This window comes from Portunus trituberculatus, chromosome 27 (genome assembly GCF_017591435.1).
Source record: "Portunus trituberculatus isolate SZX2019 chromosome 27, ASM1759143v1, whole genome shotgun sequence".
Taxonomy (NCBI): Eukaryota; Metazoa; Arthropoda; class Malacostraca; order Decapoda; family Portunidae; genus Portunus; species Portunus trituberculatus.
The window spans coordinates 5,784,370-5,804,369 of NC_059281.1; the positions used below are offsets into that span (position 1 = coordinate 5,784,370).

Here is a 20,000-nt window from a genome sequence, read left to right on the forward strand (position 1 = left end):
ATTATACAATTCAAATAATGATGGACTGCAAGCTGCTAATTATAAACACCTAAGGAAATGTTCTTTGTTTTTAAAGTAACTGATACTAGTAATATCTTTTATATTAGCAGGCAAAGAACTCCATAGCTGTGGACCAAAGTAAAATATGCTGTGCTTGAATAACTGTGTGCGGAATTGCGGGTACTCCAAATTTAAGTTCCCACCTCTGGTTGCATACGGTGAATCTACACATTTAAATAGATTATTATTTGGAAATTTTTTAATGAATCTGAAGATGGAGAAAAGGACAAAACACTTATGAATATCGAAGAAATTCAATAGTTTATGATTAGAAAAAACTGTAGATGTTGAGTCGAATTTACCCATAAAAAATATATATCGCAAAATTTTGTTTTGAATTATCTTTAATCTATTTATGAAAGAGGGCCAAGTGCAGGCCCAAACTGAGACACAATATATGAAATAAGGGTAGCAGAGTGTATAGTAAATACTGAGTAGGGCTTCAGTTGTGAGTTGATTCCGTATCTTGTACAATATCCCACACATCCTAGACAGTTTCATGCATACATTATCAATATGAATATTCCAATTAAGGTTATCATCAATAAATACACCTAAACATTTTATTTGAGTGACACATTGCAGAGTTTGACCTTCAAGAAGTATTGGTTGGATATGATTTTTTACTGACCGATTTTGGAAAAAATATAATTAGTTTTACTTATATTGAGTGTTAGTTTGTTATGTTTTATCCATTGATTTATTAAATGTAGTTCTGAGGTCAAGTTTGAGTGTAGATTGTGTATGTCCTTGTCTTTCATAAGCAAGTTTATGTCGTCTGCATACAGAGTGAATATAACTTTTGAGCTGGATTTGATTATATCATTTATATAAATAAGAAAAAGGGTTGGTCCTAGTATAGATCCCTGTGGAACACCTACTGATATGGATTTAGTAAGAGAGTATTTAGAATTACAATACACAGCCTGTGTCCTGTTGGTGAGACAATTTTGTAACAATTTTAATGGTACACCCCTTATGCCAATATGTTTAAGTTTGTCAAATAAAATGTCATGTTTTAACGTGTCAAATGCCTTCGATAGATCTATAAAAACACCTACGGCATAAACATTTTCTTCTAAGCATTTATATATATTATGAGTAAATTGCAAAATTGCGGACTGTGTGTGTGTGTGTGTGTGTGTGTGTGTGTGTGTGTGTGTGTGTACATGTGAAGTGTTTATATTTACCTTCCTTTCCACCTGTAATTAGTGATACAGGTGTGAATATAAACAGGTATGTAGTTATTTAATTATCTACTTTAATTTTATCTATTTACATATTTGCTTTTCTTTTATGCGTATATTAGATTATTTTTCTAACTATATTTATACGTAAATTAGTGTTCAGGAAAACAATGCCTAATATTTTCACAGGGATTTCTGACAGACGTACCTTACAACAGAGGAACCAGCAAACCAGCGAGCAAGTTATATATTTACCTTCATATTTAACAGGACTGGTGGAATTCGTCAATGCAAAAGATATACTCCACTCACAAATCGACTCACCCCTTCAACACTATTCTCTACCTCCATACAAATAATAATAACAACAAAGGAGAAATAAAGAAAACGAAACGGATCTGGAAAAGCAAATTGATTTATGATATTTCTACTTTTATTTGGTAGAGTACAAAACAAACATAAATTAATAGCGTGTTTTGGAGGATGTTTTTCTATCAAATTGCGTGTTTTGGGGGGTCAAACTATTTCTGGAACCATGAAAATCACTTGAAAATCTTAGTTAAACCCTTCAGTTCTGGGACGCATTTTTTATCATGAGTTTTGGGTATGATTAGATGGTGTTATTGTCATTTGAAGGGTCTATGGAGGTTAGAAGATTAATGGCTAGAGTCTTTACTATTTTAATCCCCTTCCCCCCCCCCACACATAAATTTCTGAAGCTGTATAAAATCACCAAATATTCAGCACAACAAATATGGAAACCCGTCATGATACTAAAGAAGTTAAGGACAAACCAACAAATTCAAAACCACCACCACCACCACCACCACCACCTGCCCGGATCATTGCCTCAGGTGCTCACTAGTACTAATGAGCCAAGCCACAAGCGGATGCGCGTGACAGGTAAGATGAAGAAAGCCGCCCGTCACTCCTCAGTTGGTGAGCCTCTTGACGGTTCTGATGCGTGGTGAAATGAGGGTGCGTGGTGAAGTGAGGGTTGAGTGAGTCGGGAGGTGTGAGCAGTGAAGTGTGAGTGGTGAAGTGGTGTGTGTTCTCTTACTCTTCCTTTTGTTTGTATTGTAGGTAATGTTACGCTCATTCATTACCATTATTGCTACCATCATCACCATTACTACTACAGAGAGAGAGAGAGAGAGAGAGAGAGAGAGAGAATTTTAAAACCATCTACTTAATCATTCATTCCATTACATGTTTGCTTATTTATTCAATTCCTTGGAGGGAGAAACTAAATGAATGAATTAATTAACTAAGAAAACAATACTCCAACACAAAACTAGCTAAAGTATACAAGTAACCCAACTTAACCTAATCTAACCCGTGTTCAAAAAATGTACCAATAGAAACACCAGAAACTACCAAAACAAAGTAAGGACACGTTCTAGCAACTCAGCCTGCCTTAGTGCCAAGTGGTCTGATGAAAGATACAGAAAACGTGCATGACAGGTCGAGTAATTCTGGAGAGACTAGTGTATATAAACTGTTTTATGCATCAATGTGAGGAAGAAAACGGTGAGGTTGCATCATGAGAGGATAGAAAATCATAAAAGAATGTAAGGGAGACTGCAAGAATAAATAAGAGTAAACGAACGTAGGAGAAACAAAAATCTTCAAGAATGCAATTTAGGAAGTAAAGATGAAGAGAGGTAGAAGGAAGAAAAAAAAGGAAGAAGAGTAAAAGCATAAAGTCAATTATTAATATTAAAAGAAAAGAAGATGCAAGAAGGGGAAAAAAATACAATAAATCTAAAGAGAAGAGAAGGAAAAATAAAAGGAAGAAATAAAAACGAGAATAAAAAAACATAAATAAAAACACGAAACACAATAAAACAAGAAAATATCACAAACTGGCTTAAATCTACATCTGTCTTTTATCAAACCAAACTTTACATATAGAACACCTTTTCTCCTCATTCCTTACACATTATCCATCTTTATTCACCTTTCCTCTTCCCTCTCACCTTTACCTCTACCTTATGAATGGACATAATGAAGGAGTAATGGACAAAGATAGAAATACATATATAAACCCTTTTTCTTCCCATTCCCTTACACATTATCCTTCTTTATTCACCTCTCTTCCCTCTCACCTTTACCTCTTCCCTATGAATGAACATGATGCAAGAGTAATGAGCAAAGATAGGAGTGATGGAGAATGGAGGGGAAAGGGAGGGAATGGAGAGGTTAAAAGGAGGGGGAGGGAGAGTGGAAGTGTGAGGTGAGGGAAAAAGAAGAGGTACAGGTGTAGCTTGGAACTAATAATTCTTTTTCTTTTATAATAGGTACTAGTATTTTGAAAGAATGGTTGGTATGGTGAAATTCTCTCTCTCTCTCTCTCTCTCTCTCTCTCCTCTAATCGAATTATCTTTTGCTTTAATGATGACAAAGATAATCAGATAGGGCTGTACCAAGAGTCGCGAAGGCCAAGGCACGGACCTTCCCTTCGACCAGCAAGGCAAAGCCTTCGCCCTTACCTTCAATCTGTACCAAGAGTTGCCGTGGAAGGTAGGGCCGCGAGAGGTCTGCCGCTAGCATGAGTTGGTAACAGTTGTGTCGGTATTGGTATGACTGTAATCCGGATTTGAGCTCCACGAACGACAACAAAATCACAGTGCGCCCTACAAGAATGGAGGGAAGAAGCTGTGACCGGGCCAAACCACTCACGCACGAGCAGAGAATAATGATTCTCAATCCTGTGAAAGAGAATAAAGACTTGCAAGACCGCTCAACAAACCCAGCTAGCCTTCACAAGAAAAAAATTAGCTTGGGAGGCGATCACCTACTCATTTAATGCCATTAACAATTTTTTTTTTAATATTAAGATATTTATAACTAAATAAAAATTCAAGATTTCAGCATCAGCTGGTGCTTAGAGAGAAACTGACAATGTGAAAAAGAGGCAGGCTCAGGTAGTGAGTAACAAGCCCACATGTGATCAGAGTTATTGAATATCTGTGTCCTCAAGCATTCCTTATTGAAACCCTGGCTTGCCACACACTTAAATAATTTTTCTTCTTTTCAAGTTTTGTATATGTATAGCAGTTCTGAATGTTTATTGTTGTTGCTCAATTTCACTATGTATTTATAACAGGTTTATTCAACAACTTTACAGACTGCAGTGTTTTCATAATTTCCAAAATTCTTAACTTTCATTTTTTTTCTGTATCCTTCCATTATCCCTAAAGTGGTAATTTATCATTTGTTTGGAAATCACTGTCTTACAAAATCCATATCAAGAAGCAGTGGTAGTTCATTACAAGAGTTGAGAAATTTGTATTCTTTGGGATCACTGTCTTTGTTGAGAGAGAGAGAGAGAGAGAGAGAGAGAGAGAGAGAGAGAGAGAGAGAGAGAGAGAGAGAGAGAGAGAGAGAGAGAGAGAGAGAGAGAGAGAGAGAGTGTTTGATAAGAAGTCCTGGGTTAGTGTGAAGTGGGGTGCTTGTGAAATTCTCTGTCTACATCCCTACATACATCTTTGTGGTTTTGTTTTAAACCTGCTTATACAGGCTAGTATCTACCTTGTGACTGGCTTTTCTTTGCATACTTTGACAGCCTTCTGTCTGTTGGCAGTTCACCTGTCACTTCCTATTCTCCATTAACCCATGCACATATTTGGTCTTTAATAGGCTTGGATGATGAGCTCACTAAAGAAAATATTTATTACCATGAAATAAACAGTGTAACTTTCCTGACAAACGAAAACAAGCTTCATAAAACAGCTAGGTGGCGAGCTTTCTGGATCCACTGCGTTCTTCCACCTCGCGATTTTAAGGCGATCCTTCACTATTATAAAAAAATAGTAACTTACGTGGAAACATAACTATCGGTTTTCCGAGATTGAAAATATTTCTTGATGTTGATTTTAGTTCATACTATTCGTTGGTCACTCCAGCTTACGAAAATTATAAAATATTTCTTCGAAGGTCATGTGGAAGACACGGGGGCACCCATGCCTTCCCTTCGACCTTCCCTCTGCTCTTCGTTCCAATAATGACAGCGACTCTTGGTACCACATTACCTTCCCTTCTACCCTCGACCTTAAACCTTCGTGACTTGGTACGGGCCATAATCTCTCTCTCTCTCTCTCTCTCTCTCTCTCTCTCTCTCTCTCTCTCTCTCTCTCTCTCTCTCTCTCTCTCTCTCTCTCTTCCAATCTAACTCGTCCATCTCTATCTTTTGTTCTAACGATGACAAGGTTAATCTCTCTCTCTCTCTCTCTCTCTCTCTCTCTCTCTCTCTCTCTCTCTCTCTCTCTCTCTGTCACCTAATCAATTCAATACAACTTTTTCTCTTTCATGACATCCTTTCCCCTCTGCGTCACTAACTTTTCCTCAGTTCTTTCCCCCCTTCCTTCTCTCCCCTCCTCCTCCTTCTATCTCCTCTCCCTTCCCTCTCGTCTTCACTTCAACAAATATATTTCCTACCAAACCAAACACCACCAAAAAAAAAAAAAAAAAAGGAAAAATTGAACGAGAATGTATGAAAAAAACTTGTAAGAAGAGATACTTATAAAACTTTCCATGTGTGCCCTTTCCGCCTCTCCCCCGCCTCTCCCCCGTCTCTCACCCGCCTCTCCCCAAGAAAGAAGGAGGGGAAAGGCATGACGACCGAAGAAAACCTGACCTTACTAGACCACTCTTACTTTCTGTAGAGTTGACCTGGCTTGTCCAACCTGAGAACAACGCCCCCTGTGTGTGTGTGTGTGTGTGTGTGTGTGTGTGTGTGTGTGTGTGTGTGTGTGTGTGTGTGTGTGTGTGTGTGTGTGTGTGTGCGTGTGCGTGTGTTGTAATAGTGACTGATACTGTTAATTGGAGATGGGTGAGGAGGAGGAGGAGGAGGAGGAGGAGGAGGAGGAGAACAATGAAAAAATGGTTACAATAAAACAGAAATGAGAAAGAGAGAGAGAGAGAGAGAGAGAGAGAGAGAGAGAGAGAGAGAGAGAGAGAGAGAGAGAAAGGTTCAAAGGAAACAAGAGAGAGCAAGGGAGGAACGAAGAAAAAGTGAGAGTGGAATGACCTCAATAATGTGAGAGTTCAAGTGACGATCCTTGCTCTCTCTCTCTCTCTCTCTCTCTCTCTCTCTCTCTCTCTCTCTCTCTCTCTCTCACTGCAGCCAACGCCCTAGATTGGTCACGTAACAAATGTCTGTGTGTGTGTGTTTGTGTGTGTGTGTGTGTGTGTAGTATCAAATCTGGTGTTGGTCTTGTTGTTTTTATTATCATCAATACTACCATCCACAAAAACGAAAGGAAGGCAGGTTACGCGTACCCCCCTCCTCCTCCTCCTCCTCCTCCTCCTCGCCGTACCCACCGCCAGCGACCTTCAACCTCACACCTGAACTCTAGATGCGTCCATGCAACTCATGCCAACGCTCACTGGCGGGAAAAAATAAAGAGGGAAATAAAGATGACACATTTCTCCATTATCAGCCACGTCTTTATTTAGTGCTGTTTTGTTCTCTCCCTTTTTTCTTTTTGTTTTTGTTATTTTGGGTGGTGGTGGGGGTGAGGTGGTAGTGGTGGTGGTGGTGGTGGTGGTGGTGGTGGTGGTGGTGGTGGTGGTGGTGGTAGTAGTAGTAGTAGTAGTAGTAGTAGTAGTAGTAGTAGTAGTAGTAGTAGTAGTAGTAGTAGTAGTAGTAGTAGTAGTAGTAGTAGCACCACCAGCAGCAGCAGCAGCAATATTGTAGTAGTAGTAATTGTTAATTTTTCTCTATTCTAATTCTTCTTTTTCCTCATCATCATTTTCTTTTATCTTCAACTCCTTTCCCTCCTACAAATCCGACAGCTACTGCCACTCTTCCTCCTCCTCTTCCACCTCTCTCCTTACCCAATGCATGTTCTCCTATCAGTCTGCAGTACTTACCAGCAATTATATAACATTCCCTACCGATTCAATGACCTGCTTTGTATTAAGTCTTGAGAAAGGTGCAATAAATCAACGTGTTAATACTTGACCAAAAAATTAGAAGGGAAAAAACTTGCACTATAAACACTGATTTCATGATCCAAGAGAGAGAGAGAGAGAGAGAGAGAGAGAGAGAGAGAGAGAGAGAGAGAGAGAGAGAGAGAGAGAGAGAGAGAGAGAGAGAGAGAGAATTACTTCCTATCCTTTGAGAATATAACGGTTAATAGAAATAATGCAATAAAAATGTAAATAGTACACGGAGGCGAAGGAAGAACAGAAGGAAGAAGATGCGAAAGAGGAGAAGGAAGAAGGAGAAGAAGAATGAGAAAATAAGGAAGGACTGAAGGAAGTAAGAAAGGACTTGAAAAGATAACGAAAGAACTGAAAGAAGGAAAGAAGGAAGGAAGCACGAAACCGAGAATGAAAGAAGGAAGGAAGAAAGAAAAGGAAGGCAGGAAGGAAGGAAAGAAACAAGGAAGGGGAGAAGGGGAGGAAGGGAAGGAGGGAGGGAGGGAGGGATGGAGAAGGAAGGAAGGAAGGAAAAGAAGCAGCATGGACGAACCAAAATCAAAATGAAACACAATAAAAAAAAACGAAATGAAATAAAGAAAAATGAGACAAAGGAATTAAAAGGGGAAAAAAACGAGGAAAAAAATGAAAACTAAAAAGCAAACGAGAAATAACACAATGAACAACACAGTGACTACAGCAACACGTTAAAAGCAACACAAAACCACCAACCCTTCATTCCCTCGTCCTTCTGAACCACTTCTGTGCTTATACTAAGGGTTCAAAGCCACCAGGTTCCTTTCACCACTGCCACCTTGAGGACACTCCCATACGAAGCTCTTTTTTATCCCTTCCACTCACTCTCCTCTCTTCCACCACCGACCACTAAAGGAAAATTGGTGCAAAAACCCTGTAGAAGTAGCAGTAGTAGGTCCTGTACTCTCATCAGTGCCCTTCTTCTGTACCCTACACTGTACCCTTCACTGCACCCTCCACACACACATACGTACACCTGCCAAAACTGTATTCCTTTAAATTTCATGGTCTTGCATTAGTGAAGTTCGTGCAAGTTACAAATGTTTTAAAAGATTATCTATATTTCTTATCTTAATTGACTAAATCAGGAGGAAAGTAATTAATAAGGATGCTAGTCATGTATTTCTTCAAGTTTCGTCGTTCCTCAGAGTCTAGTGGGAGTGACAGTGGCTTTTAAAGGTGTTATATTGATTCTAGTGATGATTCATTTAGTTTCTCTAATGGAATGTCAGTGAGAAAAGGCAATCAGTAACATCGTCGTTTCTCACATCACCCAGGTAGGAGTGGGATGTTACTCTGAATGTTATAATGTTTTTTTTCTTACCATTTTAGTGACAGTTAAGTTTTGCATCATCAGTTGGAAAGAGAGTAAATAACATTAGTATTTATCTTACGAGGCCTCTGAAAATAAACCTTATGAGAGAGCAAAGTGTTTAAAAATACAAGATAAAATTAATGCAAATATATACAACACCTGTCAGAGTAATGATCTCTAACGTTGAGCAGCATGCGTAATATGACATTATACACTATACACTATACAGCCATTTACACTATACCTAACTCTTAAATGCTCTGTGATGTTAAGACACTATACACTATACAACAATTTACACTATATTTGTCTGTGAAATGCTCTCTAACGTTGATTATCATGCATAATAAGACACTACACACTATACAACTATTTGCACTATACCTGTCTGTAAAATGCTCTGTGCCATGCATAATAAGACACTATACACTATACAATTATTTGTACAAAACCTCTCTATTAAATGCTCTGTGACTTTTAGTATCATGCATAATAAAACACTACACACTATAAAACTATCTGCACTATAACTGTCTGTAAAATGCTCTGTGACTTTTAGTATGATCCATAATAAGACACTATACAACCATCACCACAGCGAGACACACATATTTGGCACTAAGTATAGCCGTAGGTTAGGTTAGGTTTCACGAGGTTTTAGTTGGGTTACTGGAACAAAGCGATAGCCTTCTTAAAGCAAAAACAATGTGTACTTCTATCTACCTGGCTCACCTCCCGCGGTACTACTCGTATCTCCTGTTACCTGTTACCTGTTACCTGTGCAATTACCTATATGGCGGTACTTGTGCTTAATTAGATGTACCTTTTACTCTGTTTTCTGTGAATATTTGTGTGTGTACTCTCACTGTCTTTTGTCTGTCTACTCTGTCTGTCCACCTACTCTGTCTTTTTGTCTGTCTATCTCTCTCTCTCTCTCTCTCTCTCTCTCTGGTAATGTGGAGGGATTAAAAAATGTGAAAAATAAAAGAAAAAGAAAAAAATCGCAAATGTAGTGTACGTGTAGTAGATAATAATGCAATCAGTGGAAAAGCGCGCACACACACACACACACACACACACACACACACACACACACACACACACACACACACACACACACACACTTTCAGCATTATAGAATGACAATACACAACTTTCAACAATCACAAATTTTATGTACCGGTTCTAACAAATAATTTAATATATCTTTATAGTTACGATGAAATTTGATCCAGAGAGAGAGAGAGAGAGAGAGAGAGAGAGAGAGAGAGAGAGAGAGAGAGAGAGAGAGAGAGAGAGAGAGAGAATACATACCACTCAAGGAAACATCTTAAAACTACATTAAAAGACAGAATAGAAAATAGAATCAGCCAATTAAGAATAACATTAAGCATCAAAAGGCCATTAATTCTCTACAATACTCTAAAAACAACCAATAATAACCAATACAGTGTCGCAGTTAAGATTAGACAGAGTAACTGACCACAAACACACTTAAAAATACTATTATGAACTGATATATCTCTGGCTGGTAGGTGGGGAGGATCTTCGCCTTTCCTATCCTAAATCCCTCACATAACCACAACGTACGTCATTATCCTACACTTTCAGGGTTAACAACAAGTCTGCTGCTGCTTGTTCTTCTTTTGTGTTCTTTCTACAACGGGAGGGAGCATACAAAAAACACGCCAAAACAAGTTACCTGTCTTGCATTAATTACGGAGACTCAGGTAAGTGCACGTGAAGGGAATATTGCATAAACGCACTGGCACGCACGCACACACACACACACACACACACACACACACACACACACACACACACACGCTCGACTCACAATCGAGAGGGCCGGGTTCGAGTCCCGGGGCGGCGAGGCAAATGGGCAAGCCTCTTAATGTGTAGCCCCTGTTCACCTAGCAGTAAATAGGTACGGGATGTAACTCGAGGGGTTGTGGCCTCGCTTTCCCGATGAGTGTGTTGTGGTCTCAGTCCTACCCGAAGATCGGTCTATGAGATCTGAGCTCGCTCCGTAATGGGGAAGACTGGCTGGGTGACCAGTAGACGATCGAGGTGAATTACACACACACACACACACACACACACACACACACACACACACACACACACACACACACACACACACATGAAGGAAAAAGTCAGGTTAATTGCTCCGTCTCATTTTTACACCTGAATTAACCAAATTGGAGGAAAAGAGAGAGGAGGAGGAGGAGGAGGAGGAGGAGGAGGAGGAGGAAGAGGAGGAGGAGGAGAAGGAGGAGGAGGAGGTGTAGGAGGAGGAAAAGGTGGTGGAGATGGTCGCGGTGATGGAATAATTCTCTCTCTCTCTCTCTCTCTCTCTCTCTCTCTCTCTCTCTCTCTCTCTCTCTAAATGGGGCCGCCGTGGTACAATGGAACCATGCGTGCTTTGGGATCCGAGGGGTCTCCAAGCGCACGGGTTCGAATCCTGTCCACGGTCCGAGTGTAGGTTGGGCTTCCTCACTCGGGGCAACGGTTTCCTAGCGGGTGGGCTTTGAGATAGGAGGTACCCAAAAAGTATCCCCTTTAGCCCATAAATTCCCTTGAAAAGCCCACATGGTATTAAAAAATATCGTAATATCACAATTTCACGTCTACGAACACTAGAGAGAGAGGAGAGGAGAAGAAAAAGATGAAGAAAAGAGAAGAAACGAGAGAGAAGGAAAAGAAGAAGAAGAAACAATGGGTCAAGGTGGAGTATCTTTTCAAGTAAAAAAGAACCCAAGTCTTCATTAAACCCACCTAACACTGTCTCTCCTCTCTCTCTCTCTCTCTCTCTCTCTCTCTCTCTCTCTCTCTCTCTCTAGGGCCTTTCTCTTGAAGCAGCGGGCCATGGGGGGAGCACGCCAACAAGCACCAGGGCATATATAGGTGAAAGGACGAGGTGGTGAGACGACAGACACTATTTCTGAGCAGTCATGGTAAGAACTCTCCCTCTCCTCTCTTAGAAATAATTTGGTTCTACTTGGTTCTTACTTACTGTTGCGTAAGTAAGGTCTCTTCTTGATTAGTTTACCATTCACAAAGTTACGTTTTCTTTAACTTTTGTACTATTTTTTAACGCTGCTATGGTTATTGGTCACTTCAATAATGGTAATGGTCTCGTGGAGGTTTAGTTACATGTAACACTTTTGGTTTGGCTTTGATTTTGAAAGCTAACACGTTCGGCAAAATGTGATGTGGAGTGTATTTGTTTTTCAGTGTTCGTAGTTTATTTATTTGGTCGGGAAATATCTCAGGGTTAATATGATAGGAAGTGGGAATAGCATTTTATAAATCTCTCAAGTAATGTCACTTTGTACATCAAGGATATATCAACAAAATGTATTGTTGAGTATCTAACTGTTGTCATTTTCCTTTAGCTTTTGGTCAGAAAATTTGCCCACAGATACAAGGATAGGAAGTGTGATTACGAGTTTGAAAGTCCCTCAAGTAATGCCACTTTCTACAATAATGGGGGCTATCACATCAAAATGTATTGTTCAGTACTTAATTATTTTCCTTCTACTTTAGTTTTTTTTATCAGAAAAATAACTCATAGTTGTTTGGACAGATAGCGGGATTAGGAGTTTGAAAGGACCTCAAGTAATGCTACTTTCTGCAATAAGGGTGCAGGGAGGATATCACAGCAAAATGTATTGTTGACTATATGATTATTATCTTTTTAGTTTACTCTTTGATTAGTAAAAAAAAACATAGTTGTTAGGATAGGAAGTGGGACTAAGAAGTGTGAAAGGACCTCACTTTGTGCATCAAGGGAGAAAACATGTATTGTTGAGTATTTAACTATTGTCATTTCAATTTTAGCTTTTGATCAGAAAATATATAGGGAGAGGAAGAAGGATGAGCAGTTTGAAAGATCGTCCGGTGATGTCACGTTGGAATCACGACTATTGCGCCCCCTTATGGTGTTCTGGTTCTACACATTTTCACTCTAGGAGACGACTCATCATGGGCAACTAATCCTGCCCTTAGATCAGTTCCATAGTGCTCCAAAAGGCGGATGTGGCACCATAAATGTTTAATAAATGGTCAGGTTCCTTCTGCAGCGTTCCTTCCAAGTCAGTAATTCCAGTTTTTGAGGGAGTAAGGTGTGGCTGCTGCAGGTTGCCTTTACTGTGTTGGGTGTGGCTACCTGGTTCAGTTACTCGAAGGTATATTACGTAAGTGTTCCGGCTTTGACCTGCAAGGAAGTGAGTCCCCCTCGTCTCATCTCGCGTTGTTTAGGTCAGTACAGCAGACGCGTGGTGTGGGTGTTCACGTGTGTCGCAATCTGGATGTCGGTCACAGAGTCCACTCCAGTCCTGCTTCTTTGTGTTGGTTTGTGGAGCGTGTGACTCTGCTCATCATTCCATCAATGTCTCATCTTTCATCCCTTGCTTCTTTTTTTCATGTTTACATTCACTTTTCTCATTTGCATTTGTCTTTTAATTATTATTTTTTTATTAGTTTTACATTTTTGTTTCTAAAAAAAAAAGGAAAAAACTTTTCTTTCCAATGACCTATTTCTGTCTTAATTTTTTCCCTACTACCCTAACCACACCTGGTCCTTTCCCCCCAGAAGTTGCTGTGGCTGTGCATGGTGGCCGCTCCGGTGCTGGCGGTTGGGCCTGGCGGTAGAAACCTGGGCGGGGTCACTACTGCTGGCCTAGGAGGATTCCAGACACACGGGACAGGGGCAAACCTTGGCTTTGGTGGGGTTCAAACTGCTGCAGGAGGATCAACGATTGGAGTCGGAGGACTGACAAGCGGCCTTAATGCAGGAACGAAAGGCCTTGGTGGCAACCTCGCTGGGCTGCAAGGCTCAGGCCTCCTCACAGGGCAAAATGTAGCTGTTGGAGGACACACAGGCCTTGGTGGTCTCGCTGGAGGACAGATAGGCCTTGGTGGTCTCGCTGGAGGACAGATAGGCCTTGGTGGTCTCGCTGGAGGACAGTCAGGCTTTGGTGGTCTCGCTGGAGGACAGACAGGCTTTGGTGGTTTCGCTGGAGGACAGGAAGGCCTTGGTGGTCTCGCTGGAGGACAGACAGGCTTTGGTGGTCTCGCTGGAGGACAGACAGGCTTTGGTGGTTTCGCTGGAGGACAGGAAGGCCTTGGTGGTCTCGCTGGAGGACAAACAGGCTTTGGTGGTCTCGCTGGAGGACAGAAAGGCCTTGGTGGTCTCGCTGGAGGACAGACAAGTCTTAGCCATGTTAGCGGAGGACAGACAGGTCTTGGCCATATCTCCGGAGGACAGACAGGTCTTGGCCATATCTCCGGAGGACAGACAGGCATTGGTGGTCTAGCTGGAGGTCATGGTGTTTCTCTCGGAGGACAGACAGGGCTCAGTGGTCTTGCTGGAGAACAGACAGGATTCACTGGTTTTGGTGGAGGCCAGGAAACCATTCTCGGCGGGAGTGGCCTCACTGGACTCAATGCAGGCCACGGCGCAGGACAGGGCGTCATTGCAGGGCAGGGTACTAGTCTTAGTGGAGGCCTAGGACATGGCTTCATAGGACAGCAAGGAGTTGGTCTTGTTGGAGGAAAGGGTACTCTTGGCACAGGGCCTGTAGTGGCACCAGTCAGTGGCCTGAGTGCTGGAAATGCAGGCTTTCTGGGAGGCAGTGGTGTGTCTGTCACAGGACTCGGTACTGGCATCGCTGGAAGCAGTGGTGGCTTAGTGACGCAAGGAAATGTTGGCTTGACTCAGTCACAGACACTTGGCGCAGCTCACGGTTTCGTTACAGGCCACTCTGGTTTCACTGGCACCCAGGGCGTGGGAAGCGGCGTCGTGACTGTGACCGGGGGCCAGACCGGCCTCGTTGGAGGACAAAATATCGGCCTGATCGGTGGACAAGACGTCAGGTTCCGCACCAACCCGGGCCTCACTCTGGTTAGCCACAAGAATATCGGTGATGATGACATCCATAATGTTGGTCTCGGTAGGAAGAAGAAGATTGACATCACCGTGGTGAGGGAAGACTTCGGTGGCGGCCATATTCTGGACGACGGCCACCATGGGAAGGGAGACATTGCCATCACCTTAGTGAAGGACGGCCATGTTGTGGGCGACGTCCTCGATGGAAGGAAAAACACTGACATCACGGTGTCCAAGGGAGGCTTTGCAGGCGGGCGAGGAGTGTCCCTCCTGAGCGGCAGGAAACATTTCATCCACAACGGCGATGACCTGGACCACCGCGGCCACAGCCTCCACGGTGGTCGCGGCGTGACCATTATCAGGAGCAAGGACGGCCTGGGTGCCTTTGATAACCTGCGCGGCCTGGAGGTGGGCGGCCGCGACGTGTCCATCGTGCGGGGAAAGGGGCTGCACCGGGGCAGCCTGGAAGTAGTGAGGGGAGGCTTCAGGAAAGGTCTGCGTAGCCGAGTGGTGCCCGCAAAAGGTGTTCGCGTGACATCCAGCCTGGGGAGTCGCCACGGCCTGACCCAGGTCCACCCTAACAGCGGCAGGTCAACAATCAGCTTCAACCTGGGTCACGGGGGTCGCAGGAGCCACAAAGTCGGGAAGGGCGCCATCCTCCTTCACTAAGTAATCACAGCACTATCCCTGCCCATCCGCCCATAGCGCCACACTTGCGGCACCCTCTACCTCGCACACGCCCACACCGCACCCAAACACACTCCTGAAATATGACCTATCCCCCCCCGCACCCCGTCCCGCAGATGTTCCCCGAGGCGCAGGGCCGAGGGCAAGGCGCTGACACTGTGCAGGAAAAGTTGCTCATTCACGTCCAGTCCACGAAGACTCACAACTCGAAGTCGTCAGGTATTGAAGTATTTTCTATTTATGTGTACGTACAAAATACGAAATAACATTAAATTAATTTGGATATAAACCTGAAATAAATGTTTTCACAATAAAGGTTTTGTCTTTACATAAAGCTGTATAGCTATTATCCTTCTTCACCACTTAACACACACACACACACACACACACACACACACACACACACACACACACACACACGTTCCTTCCAGTATCCCGAGTCGAAGAAAATCGGGATGCAGGAGAAAGTAAAGGGAATGATAATCAGAATGGGAGAAAAAAAATGTTAAAAGAAAGCAGGAGAATAGGAGGCATATATACAATGAACGTGAGAACCTGTACTTATTGGGTGAGCAGTGACAAATATGGAGCGATCCCATAATCGAATCGCATCTGTTATGATTGATTGAAAAAAAAGTGTAACATGATTTCTTTTTTTTTTTGTGTATATGTGTGTTAGTTTCATATACATATCTAGTACACTGCGATCCAGCCTTTCACGTTTTCCACTTTCCATTTCCTGTTAACTCGTTCTGTGTTCTTCTCTTTCTCTTCACCAGTCACCACGAGGCAGTCTTGCACAGTATCCCCTCACTCACTCCGTTTGCCTCCACTTTCTATCAACACAACCTAATTCCCATCCTACAAATGCATCAATCCTATGAAGGCCGTGGTACAGTGGAACCATGCGTGCTTTGTGGTCAGAGGGGTCTCCAAGCGCACGGGTTCGAATCCTGTCCACGGTCCGAGTGTAGGTTGGGCTTCCTCATTTAAGGCAACGGTTTCCTAGCGGGTGGGCTTTGAGATAGGAGGTGCCCTAAAAAAGTATCCCCTTTAGCCCATAAATTCCCGTGAAAAGCCCACATGGTATAAAAAAAAAAAACGCCGCCAAATTTAGCTGAGCGAGGCATTATCATTATTATTATTATCTGAACATTACGAAAAAACTATATTTCTGTTTATTTTTTCCTCCTTTCTTATTTTCTTTTAATTTCTAGTATGAGACGTTTAAGGGAACTGTAGTGCACGTATGGGGGAAGGAACACAGAGGAATACAAATGAAGAACAGTTAGTCCTTACGAGCTTGTTTGTGAAGGAAGGGATAGTGAAATGAATAGTTCTTTCTTTTTCTCTCTCTCTCTCTCTCTCTCTCTCTCTCTCTCTCTCTCTCTCTCTCTCTCTTTCCTTCTTTGCGTGCGTGTGTCTGTATGTGTGTGGCTTGTATGTATATTTGTTATGCAGAAAATAAGTAAATAACACACACACACACACACACACACACACCGCGTAGTGTAGTGGTTAGCACGCTCCACTCACAATCGAGAGGGCCGGGTTCGAGTCCCGGCGCGGCGAGGCAAATGGGCAAGCCTCTTAATGTGTGGCCCCTGTTCACCTAGCAGTAAATATGTACGGGATGTAACTCGAGGGGTTGTGGCCTCGCTTTCCCGGTGTGTGGAGTGTGTTGTGGTCTCAGTCCTACCCGAAGATCGGTCTATGAGCTCTGAGCTCGCTCCGTAATGGGAAGACTGGCTGGGTGATCAGTAGACGACCGTGGTGGTGGTGAAACACACACACACACACACACACACACACACACACACAAATTCATCCAGTCATCTCACTACACTCTCTCTCCCTGGGCGGTCATTCTACATTCCCTCCTCGGGTGCTGTGGCGGTGTGGTGGAGGAGGGTGAGTGGCGTTTTTTGCCGGGCGGTGGGCTGGTGGTGGGATGGGATGGAGGAGGCAGGGAGGGATGCAGGTGACAGGGAGGTGGCTGGGGAGGGAGAGGAGGAAGGGAAGGGAAGGGGGTGGGGAAGGGAAAGACGCACCGCAATAAGACTGACTTGCACTTTCACTAATTGCACCTCGAGGGAGCGGAAACACACGGGAACCGAACCGGAGAGCAGGTTGTGTGGGGTTGCCGGGGCCGCGGTGGGAAGGAGAGGGGCAAGGTGGGCGGGGGAGGGATTGGTGAGGAAGGGAGGTTGTAGTGGTGAGGGACGGGGTCAGGTTTTGCAGGGAGAGAAAGTGACGGGTTACGAGGTAATACTTATTTATTTCGAGCTTCGCGGATAGACATAAAAAAAGTGTTGTAGATGCATGGACAGACAGACAGACAGACAGACAGATAGCCACGTGATGCACTTCGTGGGATAATAAATACAAAACAAGTAAAGATGCAGTGTTGGGCGAGGTCTCGTGGTGGGGCAGCTGTGGGTCGGTGAGCTGCACAGGCTGGTGTGGCGTGCTTCTCAGCGGCCGTAGCTGCCACCTGAGCTGCCGCCGTGAACACTGCCGCCAAAGCCGCCGCTGCCGCTGCCATATCCGCCACCGCTACCGCCGCCAAGTCCATGGGAGCCGCCGCCGAGTCCACCACCGAGTCCACCGCCATATCCGCCACCAATGCCGCCGCCGATGCCGCCGCCGATGCCGCCGCCGATGCTGCTGCCACCGAGTCCTCCGCCGTAGCCACCACCAACGCCTCCACCGATTCCGCCACCCAGTCCACCGCCGAGTCCACCACCGTAGCCGCCCGCCACCAGCACCGCCGCCAATTCCGCTGCCATGACTACTGCCATAGCCGCCGCTGCCGCTGCCGCCACCGAGACCACCGCCGAACCCGCTGCCGTGGCTGCCGCCGTATCCACCACCAGCGCCGCCACCGGCGCCGCCTCCGAGACCGCCGCCCAGGCCGCCACCATAACCACCGCTGCCGCTACCACGGCCGCCCCCGCGACCGCCCGTCACACCGTGTCCCAGGTTGAACACACTGTAGCCGGTAGCAGTCCCGTAGCCACCGCCGCTGGAGCCACCATAGCCGCCGGAGCCACCGCGACCGCCAAATCCGCCACCGCTGGAGCCGCCGTAGCCGCCGCCAGAGCCACCATGACCACCTAAGCCACCGAAACTGCCGCCGCTGGAGCCGCCATAACCGCCGCCGGAGCCACCATGACTACCTAAGCCACCGAAACTGCCGCCGCTGGAGCCGCCATAACCGCCGCCGGAGCCACCATGACCACCTAAGCCACCGAAGCCGCCGCCGGAGCCACCATGACCACCTAAACCGCCGCCGCTGGAGCCGCCATAGCCGCCGCCGGAGCCACCGTGACCGCCGGAGCCACCAAGACCTCCAAAGCCGCCGCCGCTGCTGAAGCCAATGCTGGGAGCGGAGTAGGTGCTGCTAACACCGCCCCCAAACCCGCCGCCGCCGCCACCACTACCACCACCAAAGGAGACAGTCGGGGCAGAGTAGGAAACGCCCGTGTCCCCAGAAGCCAGGGGGACGAGGAGGAGACACGCGAAGGAGAGGAGGGACGTCTGTGGAGGAGGGGCACGCTTAGGCTCTCACACACACACACACACACACACACACACACACACACACACACACACACACACACACACACACACACACACACGAGCCTAACAACAACAAGTAATTCGTCAGAACAGTAAAGGTTTACAATCTGAGCCAACTAGAGTGAACCTTACCAGCCTGGCCAAGCGACAGACGAGGCATCAGAACACAAAGGCATGACAAACACTAACGTCGCTGCTGGTCCTCACACAGCTGCCTGCAAGCTACACTGTCTAATCATGGCTTTTCCCCTCGAGTGTCTGGCAGCGAGGATACACTCACCACAAACAAACTATTCTGGTCGGTTATTGAGATTCTTCAGATTTATTTATCTATTCGTGTGTTTTGGAGTCGAAGGAAGCTTAAGTGGCATCGATTTTCTTTTCTTTTTAGTCATGATTATTGGGTCAGCTGAACTCCATATACCATATACCTATAAATGGCTAACTGATTGACTGACCGACGGAGTGGCTAACTGACTGACAGACTGACTGACTGAATGACTAACTGACTGAAAAATTGACTGACTGACTAATTGATTGATTAACTGACTGACTGACTACCTGACTGACTTATTAACTGAAATATTTACTGACTGACTGATTGACTGACTGGCTGATTTATTGACTGAAATACTTAGTGACTAACTAACTGAATGCTTGACTGACTGACTGATTGACTGACTGATTGCCTGACTGACGTGCTTCCATTTCAAACACAACAAAAGAATCAACAGGAAAACTTAACAGCAAACATTCTAGTTGAGGAATAAGCTTAAATAAAAGCTTACTTTACTCACGACTCTCTCTCTCTCTCTCTCTCTCTCTCTCTCTCTCTCTCTCTCTCTCTGCTCACCATTGAAGCGCTGTAGAAGAACTCGTGCTGCCCTCTCCGCCTAGCTGCCTTTATATACTACACTCGGCGTCCCACTTCGCACAACGACCTCACTCCAAAATGCTGCAAGGAACGTGGACGGGGGAGAGGGCGGGGAGGAGGAGGAGGAGGAGGAGGAGGAGGAGGAGGAGGAGGAGGAGGAGGAGGAGGAGGAGGAGGAGGAGGAGGAGGAGGAGGACGTGGTTTGATGTTTACTGTCACCTTGCAAACAACAGCAATTCATGTCATCAAGTGTGTGTGTGTGTGTGTGTGTGTGTGTGTGTGTGTGTGTGTGTGTGTGTGTGTGTGTGTGTGTGTGTGTGTGTGTGTGTGTGTGTGTGTGTGTGTTTCTCCTGTGGTTTTCTTTTATCTTGTCTTCAGTCTTCTGCCCTCCACGCCCTTGCCCCCCTCTCTCTCTCTCTCTCTCTCTCTCTCTCTCTC

The 20,000-nt window shown here is 44.8% G+C and overlaps 2 protein-coding genes across 2 annotated transcripts in view; one reads left to right on the plus strand and one right to left on the minus strand.

Moving 5' to 3' along the window:
* Nucleotides 1-11,464: 11,464 nt before the first annotated feature.
* Nucleotides 11,465-15,434, plus strand: LOC123509733 (glycine-rich cell wall structural protein 1-like). The gene is made up of 2 exons (XM_045264254.1): nt 11,465-11,483; nt 13,124-15,434. Exons 1-2 carry the CDS (start codon nt 11,481-11,483, stop codon nt 15,086-15,088), a joined length of 1,968 nt encoding a protein of 655 aa, XP_045120189.1. The 5' UTR covers nt 11,465-11,480; the 3' UTR covers nt 15,089-15,434.
* Nucleotides 15,435-17,364: 1,930 nt separating this feature from the next.
* Nucleotides 17,365-20,000, minus strand: part of LOC123509734 (glycine-rich cell wall structural protein 1.0-like) — a 12,055-nt gene continuing 9,419 nt past the window's right edge. Inside the window, exons 2-3 of the mRNA XM_045264255.1 lie at nt 19,542-19,643; nt 17,365-18,646 (exon numbers count right to left, since the gene is read on the minus strand). Of these exons, the coding sequence (XP_045120190.1) occupies nt 17,663-18,646; nt 19,542-19,544 (987 nt within the window). The 5' untranslated portion in view covers nt 19,545-19,643 and the 3' untranslated portion in view covers nt 17,365-17,662. The remainder of the gene's footprint in view (nt 18,647-19,541; nt 19,644-20,000) is intronic.